We start from the raw sequence: 13654 nt of genomic DNA, 5'->3' as shown, positions 1-13654 counted from the left end.
TTAACAATTAACAAAATAAACAACAGAAAATTATAACAACAGTCGTTTGATGGACCCTACAAAAAACACAATACCCGTGTAACAATCCAATGAAAAACCTGTGGAAAAGTGTTCGTAAAATATTATAGCGAGTGTTCAAGTGTACAACGCTTTATGGTCGTTATTGTATGCATGAGTAGGTAGACGTATGGTTCATTCATGTCGTCGTGCAGACTCACAACACCCAGGAAAACGGAATACTTCAGTCATTTTGCGTATTATTTTTTCATTAACCTAATTTCGTTTCGAGGAAAACGTTTTGTTCAGAAAAGTAGTATACTCTCGGTGTGATTTTTGCTTTTCGCCAAAGAATCGTCGTCTTTCAAGCAGATTTTTAAAGCATTTTATTTTAAACGAAATCAGTATAAATGTTGTGGTTCAGGAGACTTCCCCATACAATATATCAACTTGACTGTGAAAGTCGGAATCTCCTCAACACAATTACTCCCCGGAAGTGCCTTCTTTTAGACCAAATTCATTGATACAGACTGATGGGAATGAACTCAAATGGAAAATCACAGAAACTGGCCGTGATTTTCATCGTAAAGAAACGTTTTCACTCCTAATCTGTTTAAACGACCTAATTATTAAACAAGCATACATTCCAGCTAGTGATTAATTGCAGTAGAGTAGATCAGCTACAAATCTGGCGACGCCGAAAATCTGTAAGTAGCTCTTTCCTGAAATTTTTAATCACTGAAAAGAAGTTTCGTGGGCTTTACGTCGTGATCCAAAGCAATAGACACTTTAATTGAAAGGGGAATTAAATAAGTTGATGAGAGCAGAATACATATACCTTGAGTAGGTCCATAGGTTATAGGATTCATAGGTGATAAGTTTTGAATGTCGTTACTTCCAACTGAAATATCATCTTCATCGAATGTGTGATCACAAAAAACATCAATTTTTCTGTCCAACTCCAAGCATACCAATTGTAAGACAAGGACATTTCTTAAACAAAGAGATCCTACTGCTTCATCTGTAACAATGCAGCTAGTATATTGGGTGTGCCGAAATACATTTAATACCAGCAATACCCTCAATGACGTTGTGTTGCAATGAACTCATCTGGCTAATGACTTCTTATTATAACGAAAAACTTTGTTTCAATCTGGTAAAGAAAATTTGTTCAAAAAAAAGTAACAGATTCGGTATGACCTATATGACCGACCGAGATGATTGCCGTCTACAATAGTTATTTGGATCACAAGGGACGAAAGTAAAGGAATTCAACCGTGTGCGAGAGGTGCTGCCCGCGCCGAAGGCAACAACAATATCCTTTGAATTATCAACATTTCCACATGAAATGTGCCGGTGTAAATAAGTCGACGCTTAACGCAATTGTGGGAAACCCAAATGTACATTGGTATTGTCATACGTGTAACAATGACCGAATGGATGTTTCATCTTCAATCAACAATTTGAAACACTCGATGGACCATCTGACTCAGTCATTAGCCTCTAATTTGAGCGACTTCACGAACGGATTTAGGATAATATCAGAAAACCTTGTTGCAAATATAACCAGCCGGAGCAATCCGAATGAATCGTCAAACGTGTCAAGTCTATTATCAGTACAAGGGAGTGGATCGAAAAACAACAAAAAGCGACAACGCGATGAATCTGACGAGAATTCATTTCCACAAAAGAGAATAATTTTAGGATCTAACATGAGAGACAGATCCATTGCTGCTGTCGATTCTTCTATGGACAACGTCGTGAGAAATAGCGAACGCCGTAAAAGTGTTGTTGTTTCGAATATTGCACATAACATCACTGCTGAATACTTAACGTCATAGGGGCCATTCACAAATTACGCACTCACCTAAGGGGGGAGGGGGGGGTCAGAAATTAGACATTTTTATATGAAAAACGCGTGCGAAACGGGGGGGGAGGGGGTCAAAAATTACGCGTCCACCGCGTGCGTAATTTGTGAATGGCCCCATATATAGCAGCGGAGTTAAACGTTGCAATGGAATCGATTCGTGTCACACCTGTCAACAGTAAATCAACGAGAATCAACGCACTGCAATATAGAGTATCAGCGCCTGAAAGAAATTTCAATGCTCTTATGTCACCTGAAACATGGCCAAATAGTGTTAGAATCCGTGAATATGTATTCAAGTACCAGAATAAGAATGCAACATCGATGAACCATTTTTTAGAGAAACGAACAATGAGCCAACAACGCCAAGATTCTATTGTCAGCACGCAAGCCCCAAACGATCATTCAACGTCTCCAGCCTCCACGATGTGTATAAACGAGGAAATGTCAGAATCGGAAATGGATCCTGCGAAAGTGTCCGAACTGACCGAATAATGTCCAGCCAAGATTTTATTGACGCTACCACTCTCAGTGGTCTAATTGACAACCAGGATAAATTCGTCACTGTTTTATCACCTGTGCTACCCACCGATTCGTTTGACACCTGTGACGTTAGTCCTGAACCAGGACCTGAGAATTCATCGACAACCGATAACAGATCGCGCATAGTAATCTGTCCACCTATTAACCATCATGTGACTGATACACTTCATCAGCCGTCCGAACTTTCGCCGAATGTTGTTTTATCAACGAATGCATCGAAGCACCGTCGTCACACTTCAATTTTGTATCAGAATGTCCGCGGTCTGCGCACGAAAACAAAGGAATTCAAATTGTCGTCGACCGGATGCGATCATGACGCCCTAGCTTTGACTGAGACTGGCCTACATCCTGGTATTAACGACGGTGAGTTATTTGACATTAACGATTTTTGTGTTCACAGATGTGATAGGTCAGAGTTAAATAGTAACCATGGGAGGTTTGGTGGTGTGCTAGTGGCTGTCAAGTCTTATATCCCGAGTGAAAAAGTTGTCGTTCCGCATGTTGATGATGTGGAGCTCGTGACCGTTAGAATGCGATTTCATAATATGTCTGTATACGTGTGCTGTGCGTATATACCGTCTTGCTCTCCCGTGGCAGTCTATCACCGTTATGCTGAGGCTTTGCAGCAGATTATTGACTTCATCGATTTAAATGTTGAAGACAGGCTTTGTGTCTTAGGAGACTTTAATATGACTAATGTGGATTGGGTTCCTTGTCCTGTCGACGATGGCTCCGTGTCAGATGGTATGACGCATGCGGCGAATGTTCTGTTGCCTTGTGATATTGACACGAGCGCCCACGCTGATGTTATATATTGCCTGTTGGGATCCGGATTGAGCCAGGTCAATAGTGTTCGCAATTTCCAGCAGAGACTGCTAGACCTCGTTTTTTGTAGCGACCCGTGTGAAGTTACCGTTACCGCGTCCGCTTCTCCTCTCGTTAAAGAAGACGACTATCACAAGCCTATCGTTGTTGATTTTGACTCGTACGCGGTTGAGTCCGTTACTTTTGATGCTGATGTGAATGAATATAACTTTAGAAGAGCCGACTTTGTCGGTCTCGACGGCTATTTGTCGTCGATTAACTGGGAAGAAGAATTGACTGGCGATGACGTCGACGTTTTAGTTGATCGCTTTTATGAGTTGCTGGCTGTCGGATTTGCGCGTTGTGTTCCGCTTAAGAGGAAGTCGTCTGGTTCGCACCCTCCTTGGTATAGTGCGACGCTCTTGAGTTTGAAAAATAAGCGTAGCCGTGCCCACAAGCGTTACAGAGAGTCGGGTGATCGGAACAGTTTTATCGAGTTTTGCTCTCTGAGGAACCGATTTGACGCTGCACAGTCTCGTGCCTTTCAGTCGTATCTGGATAAGACGCAACAGGATTTGGCTGTTGATCCGTCAAAGTTTTGGAAATACGTGAATGATTTGCGCAGAACGTCTTCTTACCCTGGCCTAATGCACAGAGGGAACGACCGTACAACGGATATGCAGAGAAAATCCGATCTCTTCGCGGATTTCTTTAGTGACGTGTTCGTTAGTGATGCAGCTACGATTAACCGGACTTTTGGCTTGGAAAAAAGTGTCGATATTGGATCGATGACGTTAGACGAACGACAAGTCAGTGACGCGCTGAAAGGTATTGATACGACGAAAGGTGACGGCCCTGACAATATTTCGCCTCTCCTGTTAAAGAATTGCGCTGATGTGTTGTGTTCACCGTTGCTCCGCATTTTTAACTTGTCGTTGGTTAGCCACTTTCCAAATCGCTGGAAAGAGTCGTATGTTGTCCCGGTTTTTAAAAGTGGTTCGAAGTCTGACGTTGAGTGCTATCGTGGTGTAGCAATACTGCCGACATTTGGTAAGCTCTTTGAGTCCATTGTGTGTAAGGTTTTGACCGTTAAGTTCAAGAAAGTGATTTCGTTGTCGCAACATGGCTTCATGAAAGGTCGCTCCGCTTCTACCAACCTTTTGGAGTTTGTCAGCGAAGCTGTTCGTGTGGTAGAGCGTGGTCATCAGGTCGATGTGTTGTATACTGACGTGCAGAAGGCATTTGATAGGGTGAGACACGATCTTCTGATTTGCAAGCTGAGTGAACTTGGGATGCACTCATCGATGTTGCAATGGTTACGGACATACCTCAGTGGTCGTAGTCAGTACGTGAATCTCATGGGATGGAAGTCGCGTTCGTTTTTTGCTACCTCCGGTGTGCCACAAGGCAGTCATCTCGGCCCTTTGTTGTTCCTGATATTTTTCGATGACGTGACGAAGGTCATTAAGTCGAATTGCGGCTTGTATGCTGACGATTTGAAAATTTATCGTGCTGTTAGATCGCTCAGCGACAGTTTGGCCTTGCAACAGGATCTGACGGCGCTTCGTGCATGGTGTGTTGATAATTGCTTGTCCCTGAATGTAGGCAAGTGTAAGTCGATGTCTTTCTTCAGAGTCCGTAATCCGGCTCGATTCCGATATTCAATCGATGGGATTGTCGTTCAGCGTGTGACTGAGATTCGTGATCTAGGCGTTACGTTCACTGAGAATTTGTCGTTCTGTCGGCATATTGGAGTTGCTGTAGCGAAGGCGTACTCCATGCTCGGTTTCGTTAAGAGGATATGTCGCGACTTCCGTAATGTCGAAGCTCTCAAGAGCGTTTACTTTGCACACGTCAGGTCACACTTGAAGTATGCGTCGGTCGTTTGGTCGCCGTTCTATCAGAGTCATTCCGACAAGGTTGAATCGGTACAAAAGAAGTTCTTGATCTATGCTCTGAGGAGAACTGTCAGAAGAGATCCACAATATCGCCTTTCGCCGTATGTCACCAGGTGCCAGTCTGTCGGTATTGAGAGTTTGTCGCGGAGACGTATCAACTTGTCAGCTATGTTCGTCTTTGATCTTCTGAGTGGCCATGTTGATGCTCCTAACTTGCTCGCGAATGTGTCAAGGAGTTCGTCGGGTAGATCTCTGAGGAATGTCCGTTATCTGGTGCTCGAGCATCATCGGTCAAATTATGGTTTGTTCGAACCCATGAATTATGCCTCGAGGAGTTTTAACGTGTTCGCGCATCTGTACTCACCGTTGTTGAGTCGTTTGTCCTTCAAGACATTAGTGAGAGCTTTTGGTTTGACTGACGAGGTTTTGAAGAGAAACGGGTTCTTGTTGCGTGTGACTTGACGGTCTAAATCTTGTCTTTTTAATCAACCCAACAACGTACATTATTACAATTTGATTTTGCGTCACTGATATGTGAATTCTTTTTTTTTTCATTCACATGTTTCGCCATCTGCGCTGTGGACTCCACGTGTTTCACCGTTCCATCCATATGTACGACATCGTAATATAGCAGAAGGCGTATGGAAGCTCCGACGGGTCGACTGGGCCAACATACTGCCTCCGGTTTCTGCTTCAGCGGCAACATTGAGTTTAGTTTAACATTTTGCCGCCTTATGTATTTTGAGTTGATATGACGCGACGTTATTGTATGTATTCATTGTCGCCAGCCAGTTAGCATATATTGCCGTTGGTTTAGAATATAAAAAAAAAATAAAAAAAAATTATTCGTTATCAACTATGTATGTTAACATTAATCAGGCACTGGCGCACGGTTGACTTTCGCATTATATACATATAGACTTTCCACAATTTCCACAATCTATCTAGCGAACAGAAAAGTTCTCCTACCCACACACAATCAATCAATGCTCTTAGACATAACTGCTCGAATCTGCAGTCTTAGCACATTCACTGCAGCCAAGCCACACCTGTTTCTGATATACGGAAAACTCAGAAAACCAGTCAATGAAAATAAGGTTTGTTTTTCGATCCGTTTTTATTCTTGATGTCCTTGTAACACAACTAAGACGTTGATGTAGAATTTGTGATAGCATTCAAAGCGTTCTCAAGCTGCCTGCCGAAACTTTTAGATACGCCGTAGCCCATGTTTCTTACTATTTCTTGTTGTAAGCGTCCCGTAGCTCGAGAAAGAAAAGCAGCAAATCTAGCTAGGAGTCTCTGAAGCTGTTCAGGATCATTGGTTTCCAAATTTTCTACAAACAATTTTGATTGCGAAAAGAAATCTGGCTCGAAATCTTTGACACGATCTGCAGTGCCGCATATCTGGAATGGTGCCTGTTTATAGTAATTTTGATTGTTAGACGTTACTCCATGGAAACTGTTCGGATAATAGTTCGGAGAATTTCCACCATTTGGACCAACGTTCATGAAACCGTCTCTGTTCAAGACACGTGCTTCGAATGGACAACGGTTAATTGGAATCTGTGCGTTATTAACTCCCAGTCTGTATTTGTGAGCGTCTGAATAAGCAAACATTCTTGCTTGAAGTAAACGATCGGGTCCTGGCTCGATTCCCGGTACCATGTGCCCCGGACAAAATGCAATTTGTTCCACTTCAGCGAAATAATTGTCTGGATTTCTGTCTAAGACAAAGTTACCGACAGTTATCATCGGAACATCCAACCAAGCCTTTGTTATATCGAATGGGTCTCCTTTATAATTTTTAGCCTCCTTTTCAGTCATTACTTGTATTTTGAATGTCCAACTGGGCCATTCACCGCTAGCAATACTATCAAAAAGTTCCTGGATTAAGAAGTCCGGATTCTGACCAGCAACCAGCGCAGCATCCTCTAGTGTTTTAAAGAATGGTTTGTCCACATAATCGGAGAACCAATGAAATCTTGCGTAAACGTAATCACCGTTTGCATTGACTAATTTGAATATATTAATGGTGTGTCCATCGACAAACCTAAATTGATTTTCGTAAGATAAATAACCTCACATGCGTGGGTAATACGGTGGTATACCTATACGATTTGGGAAACATTGCATCCGAGAAAAACTGTATCGTAAAATACGTCGACTCAAGGTCATGTACAAGGAAGTCGAAGAAAGCATTGACATCAAAAAAATGTGTCTGAGGATTGCGTAAGGCCGCATGTGTACTATCAGCAAATTTCATTGCATCTCTGAACGTAAACACTTCTGTGTTAAAGGCAACGAAATCATGGTTTCCATCTCGTGTGTACAATTTAATGGCAAATCCGGTAGCACTAAACAATGTATCCGGAGTTCCAGGCTCTGAAGTAGCTCCCGAAAAACGAACTGCTATCTTTGTCTTCCTGCCGAGTTGCAGGAAATCGGCTCTGGTGTATTTGGATATATCGTTTGTGACGATGAAATAGCCTGTGGCACCTGTAAAACACACCAAAGCAAACGTTGGATTTGATCAAATGTTTTTCCTTTGCACACGCAAAATGATAATGGTACAATAGCCAAAAAGCCTCTGTTCGATAGAAATGTAAATAATTATTTACATTTTTCCATCATAGGACGGAGTTACTTGAGCAACTGCTCGGTTGCAGCCTTTAACACACCTGCGCCCTTTCCATGTACCACCCTAGCGGGAATTCTTTCTCTGTTCAGCTGTTGCAATTTTAGCAATAGGAAATGATCTTGCAAAAGTCCATACTGATTATTAACGGCTAACGTTTCTGATACAGATGGAAAAACGAATCCATCATCGGTCTGCACAAATGCATTCGGGTCGAAAACATTCTGCGCGGCGTAATTGGGAAGTTGATTTATTGTCGCAGAACCGTTACCCACCGCAGTACAAGCAAACACCTAAACAAATTTCGGAATTCACTTTAAAGTTCACAGAAAAAAAAACTGTTTGGTACCTGTACAAGAAGCAACGCAATTGAAATTAGAAAATTCATTTTATCTTAAGATCATGTGAAAACATACACTTCCTTATATAGCCACAAAATTAGGGAATTATACATTCAGATTAAAATTACTTAAAAAATGCACACCCATCCGAATAAATATTTATTTCTTAAATTTGACTTTTCAATAATACAAAACGAATTACAGAAATTATTATTCAAGGTCGTAAATACACCCGGATAAAAAGAAAGTCTCAAAAGATCGAAATACTTACATAGAGTCATGGTTCCAAAATACATGGTACTTGAGACGTATTTCGAACTTTTGAGACATTCATTTCTACCAGGGCACAGATTGGAGGTGACGCAGACCGTGGCTTAACATAATTCGAACTCGTGCCATAAATAGGTTTGTTCCAAGGCCATATGAATTGTCAAATTTCATCCATATAACCATAACCTCAATAATATCTCTGTGTAAATCGCGTAGGCGACGTTGCTCGATTTTTATTAAATATCACGTAAGCGACGTTGCTATGGATGAAATTGTCGTTGTTCGGGTTGTCAAAGTTCGTGTTTACAGTTACTTGGAACAAACCTATAGTGATGCGTGTGATGCAAGTCAATGCATGTTTTCACAAATCAACATTATATATTACCGTGGGTGATTTTGCTATTCGTTTAAGGTAGGCGTTTTGTTCGTTCCTAGGTCTTTTATTTGGGGAGCTGCACCAAGAAAACCATCCTCTCTACCATTAATTCAATATTTTCGTAATTAATTATAATTCCTTCAATTTGAATTGTACTGGTGACTCTCCAGTGGAACTGAAGGGGAAATATAGTTTCTTTGAATCCTCGTTCATCTAAAGGAATTTGTAGTATTCAAAACCCATTATTGTACTAGATCTATATTTGAATCTTGAAAGTCTTATATAGACTTTCACTGAGTTGATTAAAACACTAAATACATCGAGCAATAACGAATTTTCTGTATTTTTGTAACAATCCCTGTGCGGTAAAATAATACAAAATTTCCCATAGTTTTATCCATTTCCATATTTCTTGAAAAGTTCTTTCTAGCGAGTTCTCGTTTCCGAAAAACTGAACACTTTAGATGAAATTTATAGTTTTTTTTTCGACATATTTGTCGCTTTTAGTACCCAAACCTTTATATATTTATCGCTTAAAAAACGCACTTTATCTGACCTCAAACCTCGATATAAAGAAGGCTTTGCGAAAGGTGAAGATTGTGGGTTCGTCTCCCACCCTGGCACCAATTTTTCATTTCAAATTACACCTTCGAAATCACTCTACATTCCAAATTTACATCTCAACACTCAGAATTTCGCACATTTGAAGACTTTCCTCATATCTACTGTAATAGTCCGTTGCTAAAGCGTAACGATAAAAATACCAAAAATTCTAATACATAAGCTTTATAGTCGCGTATATAAGTTTTATAGTTGAACTGTAAAGGTACATATATAGATGATGCGTTTATATACACACAGAATGTGCGTTTTGTTTTTGGTCAAATAAAGTGCGTTTTAGCGCTCAATATATATTTTTTTTTAATTCTCCCCCTGGATAGTCTGGAGGAAATTTGCAGGACCACCACGCAACCTATCTATGTCAAATTAAGTCCTTTTTCATAGTTGTAATCGAGTAGTAGGAAATGGGATGAAATTCACGCCGTAAGTGCGGTCGAAATTCAAAATCTTTCTCACACAAGTCTTTCTAACGCAGCGTCATTTTCATTCAAGGAAGCGTTAGAGTCTATTTTTCGGTTCACTTCTTCATCGACTCGTTCACTTGAAATTCAAATTTTAGGCACACTTACGGCGTGAATTTGGCGCCATTTGGACAACTCGTTTGGAGATATGAGGAAATGAAGTTAGGTGCACGAAATTGGGAATGAAAATTTCATTGGGAATTCCTATCAAGTACCATTAATGTGGTTGTGATGCAATAAATTCATCTGGCTAATGACTTCTTATTATAACGAAACGCCTTATTTCAATCTGTTAAAGAAAATTTGTTCAAAAGAAGTAATAGATTCGGTATAACATATAATCGACCGATGTGCTTGCCGTCTGTGAAATACTTAATTCTTTTTTTTTTGATTTTTAGGTTTTTTTAGATTTAGGTTTATAATAAACAACGAATAGACCACAAAACCCTTCTAGGGAACAGAAAAGTTCTCCTACCCCACACAATCAATCAATTCTCTTAGCTGCTAGAATCTAGAATCTGAATTCTTAGCACATTCACTGCAGCCAAGCTACAGTGTTTGTGATATACGGACAGCTTAACTGAAAAAATAGGATGCAACAACAAGTCAATGAAAATAAGGTTTGTTTTTCGATCCGTTTTTATTCTTGATGTCCTTGTAACACAACTAAGACGTTGATGTAGAATTTGTGATAGCATTCAACGCGTTCTCAAGCTGCCTGCCGAAATTTTTAGATACGCCGTAGCCCATGTTTCTTACTATTTCTTGTTGTAAGCGTCCCGTAGCTCGAGAAAGAAAAGCAGCAAATCTAGCTAGGAGTCTCTGAAGCTGTTCAGGATCATTGGCTTCCAAATTTTCTACAAACAATTTTGATTGCGAAAAGAAATCTGGCTCGAAATCTTTGACACGATCTGCAGTGCCGCATATCTGGAATGGTGCCTGTTTATAGTAATTTTGATTGTTAGACGTTAATCCATGGAAACTGTTCGGATAATAGTTCGGAGAATTTCCACCATTTGGACCAACGTTCATGAAACCGTCTCTGTGTAAGACTCGTGCTTCGAATGGACAACGGTTAATTGGAATCTGTGCATTATTAACTCCCAGTCTGTAGTTGTGAGCGTCTGAATATGCAAACATTCTTGCTTGAAGTAAACGATCCGGTCCTGGCTCGATTCCCGGTACCATGTGCCCCGGACAAAATGCAATTTGTTCCACTTCAGCGAAATAATTGTCTGGATTTCTGTCTAAGATAAATTTACCGACAGTTATCATCGGAACATCCAACCAAGCCTTAGTTACATCGAATGGGTCTCCTTTATATTTCTTCGCGTCCTTTTCAGTCATTACTTGTATTTTGAATGTCCAACTGGGCCATTCACCACTAGCAATACTATCAAAAAGTTCCTGAATTAAGAAGTCCGGATTCTGACCAGCAACCAGCGCAGCATCCTCTAGTGTTTTAAAGAATAGTTTGTCCACATAATCGGAGAACCAATGAAATCTTGCGTAAACGTAATCACCTTTTGCATTGACTAACTTGAATATATTGATGGTGTGTCCATCGAGAAACCTAAATTGATTTTCATAAGATAAATAACCTCACTTGCATGGGTAGTACAGTAGTAATACCTATACGATTTGGGAAATATTGCATCCGAGAAAAACTGTATCGTAAAATACGTGGACTCAAGTCCTTGCCCAAAGAAGTCGAGCAAAGCATTAACATCAAAACAATGTGTCTGAGGATTACGCGCGGCAGCATGTACACCATCAGCAAATTTCATTGGATCTCTGAACGTAAACACATCTGTGTTAAAGGCAAGTAAGTCATGGATTCCATCGTTTGTGTAAAATTTAATGGCAAATCCGGTAGCACTAAACAATGTATCTGGAGTTCCGGGATCTGCATTAGCTCCCGAAAAACGAACTGTTATCTTTGTCTTCCTGCCGAACTGCAAGAAATCGGCTCTAGTGTATTTGGATATATCGTTTGTGACGATGAAGTAGCCTGTGGCACCTGTAAAATTCACGGAAGCAAACGTCAGATTTGATCAAATGTTTTGCACACCTAAGATGAAAATGGTAAAATAGCTGCCACCACCGTCCGATAGAAATGTAAATATTTATTTACATTTTTCCATCATTGTACAGATTTATTTGAGCAATTGCTCGGTTGCAGTCTTTAACACACCTGCGCCCTTTCCATGTACCACCCTAGCGGGAATTCTTTCTCTGTTCAGTTGTTGCAATTTTAGCAATAGGAAATGATCTTGCAAAAGTCCATACTGATTATTGACGGCTAACGTTTCTGATACAGACGGAAAAACGAATCCATCATCGGTCTGCACAAATGCATTCGGGTCGAAAACATTCTGTGCGGCGTAATTGGGAAGTTGATTTAATGTCGCAGAACCGTTACCCACCGCAGTACAAGCAAACACCTAAACGAATTTCAGAATTCACTTTTAAGTTCACTGTAGAAATACAACAGTAAATTTGTACCTGTACAAGAAGCAGCACAATTGTAACTAGCAAATTCATTTTATCTTAAGATCATGTAAAGGCGTACACCGCTTTATATAGCCACAAAATTAGTGAATTATACATTCAGATTAAAATTATGGATTCCACCGTATAATTCGCAGCCATCCGAATAAATATTTATCCCTTAAACCAACCTTAAACTTGACTTTTCAATACAAAGAGAATTGTAGAAAATATTATTCAAGGCCGTAAATGCATAGATCGGAGATGACGCAGACGCGGTCAATCACACGAGATTTCAATAGTGATGTGTGTGACGCAAGTCCTGCCACATTTTCACAAATCAACATTATAACGATTTTCTGACAACATTATTTTACACTGGCACTGGGTGATTTTGCTATTGTTTGAGGTTTGAGGCAAATGCGCAGTTACGCACGGATCGACACTTTTAGGTGAATTTAGTTTCGTTATGTTGTCAAGCTAGTGGTGATGTCAATTCGATTCCATGCAAACTTAGCAGGTGCAACAACATTTGTCACAAGAAAATATGATGATGGCCAAGCATTTGAAAACAATGAATATAAACCACCCAGGTACGGTCTAATGTAACCTCGGAGGAAATAACGATTTTCAAATCGGATTCTAACGCACCCACTTGAAATAATGAGTGCGTTCAATATAAATCGACCAATTTTGAAGAATCAGCCATTCCTGGTATGTACATTCATTGTCTGAAAGAACACGTTAAGACACTTCTAGGTTGATCACGAAGGCGGTGGAACACATATTTTCAAGGTTTTGAAAGAACAGGTTAAGACACCCACGAAAGCGGGTGACACCGAAATCGATAACCGCACTCAGTACAGATTGTGTGTGAAATAATCTTGAAGAAAATGTTTTTTAGGAAAATTCGGAATTTTGTTTTTATTACGTTGCCTTTTTCATATAAACTTCGTAGCCACTGAACTCAATTTGTGTGTCCCCGCCTTCCCGATCAACTCTTAACCTGGTCCTTTCAGAACCTTGGGTTCCACAGGAAAATTTTGATGCTACTGTCTTGGTTATAAACTCGAAACTGCCTTAACCTGTTCTTTCAGAACCTTGAATTTAGGGAGTTCACTTTTCACACAATCTCTAATGAGGGTGTTTAACAAAATTTGTGTTTCACCCGGCTTCGCTGGTGTCTTAACCTGTTCTTTCCGTAATGATATGACAACATTACAAAATGAATTCACCTGAAAGTGGGGATCCAAAATTTTTCTGATACGCTGATGGTTTGCATTGCATTTAGTGTTTATATACTTTGAATACAATATCACTGGTCCCATGGACAATCATCTCTGAACGATAT

At 40.2% G+C, this 13654-nt stretch overlaps 4 protein-coding genes across 4 annotated transcripts; 1 reads left to right on the top strand and 3 right to left on the bottom strand.

Moving 5' to 3' along the window:
* Nucleotides 1-2001: 2001 nt before the first annotated feature.
* LOC119073893 lies at nucleotides 2002-5893 on the top strand. Its single transcript, XM_037179782.1, has 2 exons — nucleotides 2002-2770; nucleotides 5744-5893. The coding sequence occupies exons 1-2, from the start codon at nucleotides 2359-2361 to the stop codon at nucleotides 5827-5829; spliced, it is 498 nt and encodes a 165-aa protein (XP_037035677.1). The 5' UTR covers nucleotides 2002-2358; the 3' UTR covers nucleotides 5830-5893.
* A 142-nt stretch (nucleotides 5894-6035) lies between these two features.
* Nucleotides 6036-8132, bottom strand: LOC119073208 (vegetative catalase-like). The gene is made up of 4 exons (XM_037178518.1): nucleotides 8094-8132; nucleotides 7788-8037; nucleotides 7218-7605; nucleotides 6036-7159 (listed from the first exon to the last, which is right to left on the bottom strand). Exons 1-4 carry the CDS (start codon nucleotides 8130-8132, stop codon nucleotides 6253-6255), a joined length of 1584 nt encoding a protein of 527 aa, XP_037034413.1. The 3' UTR covers nucleotides 6036-6252.
* A 2317-nt stretch (nucleotides 8133-10449) lies between these two features.
* LOC119073890 (catalase-like) lies at nucleotides 10450-11751 on the bottom strand. The gene has a single exon (XM_037179778.1). It carries the CDS (start codon nucleotides 11158-11160, stop codon nucleotides 10480-10482), a length of 681 nt encoding a protein of 226 aa, XP_037035673.1. The 5' UTR covers nucleotides 11161-11751; the 3' UTR covers nucleotides 10450-10479.
* Nucleotides 11597-12469, bottom strand: LOC119073207 (catalase-like). Its single transcript, XM_037178517.1, has 4 exons — nucleotides 12319-12469; nucleotides 12008-12257; nucleotides 11765-11833; nucleotides 11597-11607 (listed from the first exon to the last, which is right to left on the bottom strand). The coding sequence occupies exons 1-4, from the start codon at nucleotides 12355-12357 to the stop codon at nucleotides 11597-11599; spliced, it is 369 nt and encodes a 122-aa protein (XP_037034412.1). The 5' UTR covers nucleotides 12358-12469.
* Nucleotides 12470-13654: the final 1185 nt, after the last annotated feature.

The sequence above is a fragment of the Bradysia coprophila genome, unplaced genomic scaffold (genome assembly GCF_014529535.1).
Source record: "Bradysia coprophila strain Holo2 unplaced genomic scaffold, BU_Bcop_v1 contig_138, whole genome shotgun sequence".
In the NCBI taxonomy this organism is placed as follows: domain Eukaryota; kingdom Metazoa; phylum Arthropoda; class Insecta; order Diptera; family Sciaridae; genus Bradysia; species Bradysia coprophila.
The sequence above is the reverse complement of the archived record's forward strand: the minus strand, read 5'-3'. Positions and strand labels throughout refer to the sequence as shown.

Excerpts from the sequence above, each read along its gene's own strand:
- LOC119073893 (XM_037179782.1), top strand. The coding sequence starts at position 2,359 with ATGTCCAGCCAAGATTTTATTGACGCTACCACTCTCAGTGGTCTAATT. Across the intron at positions 2,771-5,743 it reads ACATCCTGGTATTAACGACG|AAGGCGTATGGAAGCTCCGA; the intron begins GTGAGTTATTTG and ends GTAATATAGCAG.
- LOC119073208 (XM_037178518.1), bottom strand. The coding sequence starts at position 8,132 with ATGAATTTTCTAATTTCAATTGCGTTGCTTCTTGTACAG. Across the intron at positions 7,606-7,787 it reads GGTACATGGAAAGGGCGCAG|GTGCCACAGGCTATTTCATC; the intron begins GTGTGTTAAAGG and ends TGTGTTTTACAG. Across the intron at positions 7,160-7,217 it reads ATGTTTCCCAAATCGTATAG|GTTTGTCGATGGACACACCA; the intron begins GTATACCACCGT and ends AAATCAATTTAG.
- LOC119073890 (XM_037179778.1), bottom strand. The coding sequence starts at position 11,160 with ATGACTGAAAAGGACGCGAAGAAATATAAAGGAGACCCATTCGATGTA.
- LOC119073207 (XM_037178517.1), bottom strand. The coding sequence starts at position 12,357 with ATGAATTTGCTAGTTACAATTGTGCTGCTTCTTGTACAG. Across the intron at positions 12,258-12,318 it reads TTGTGCTGCTTCTTGTACAG|GTGTTTGCTTGTACTGCGGT; the intron begins GTACAAATTTAC and ends AAATTCGTTTAG. Across the intron at positions 11,834-12,007 it reads GGTACATGGAAAGGGCGCAG|GTGCCACAGGCTACTTCATC; the intron begins GTGTGTTAAAGA and ends TGAATTTTACAG.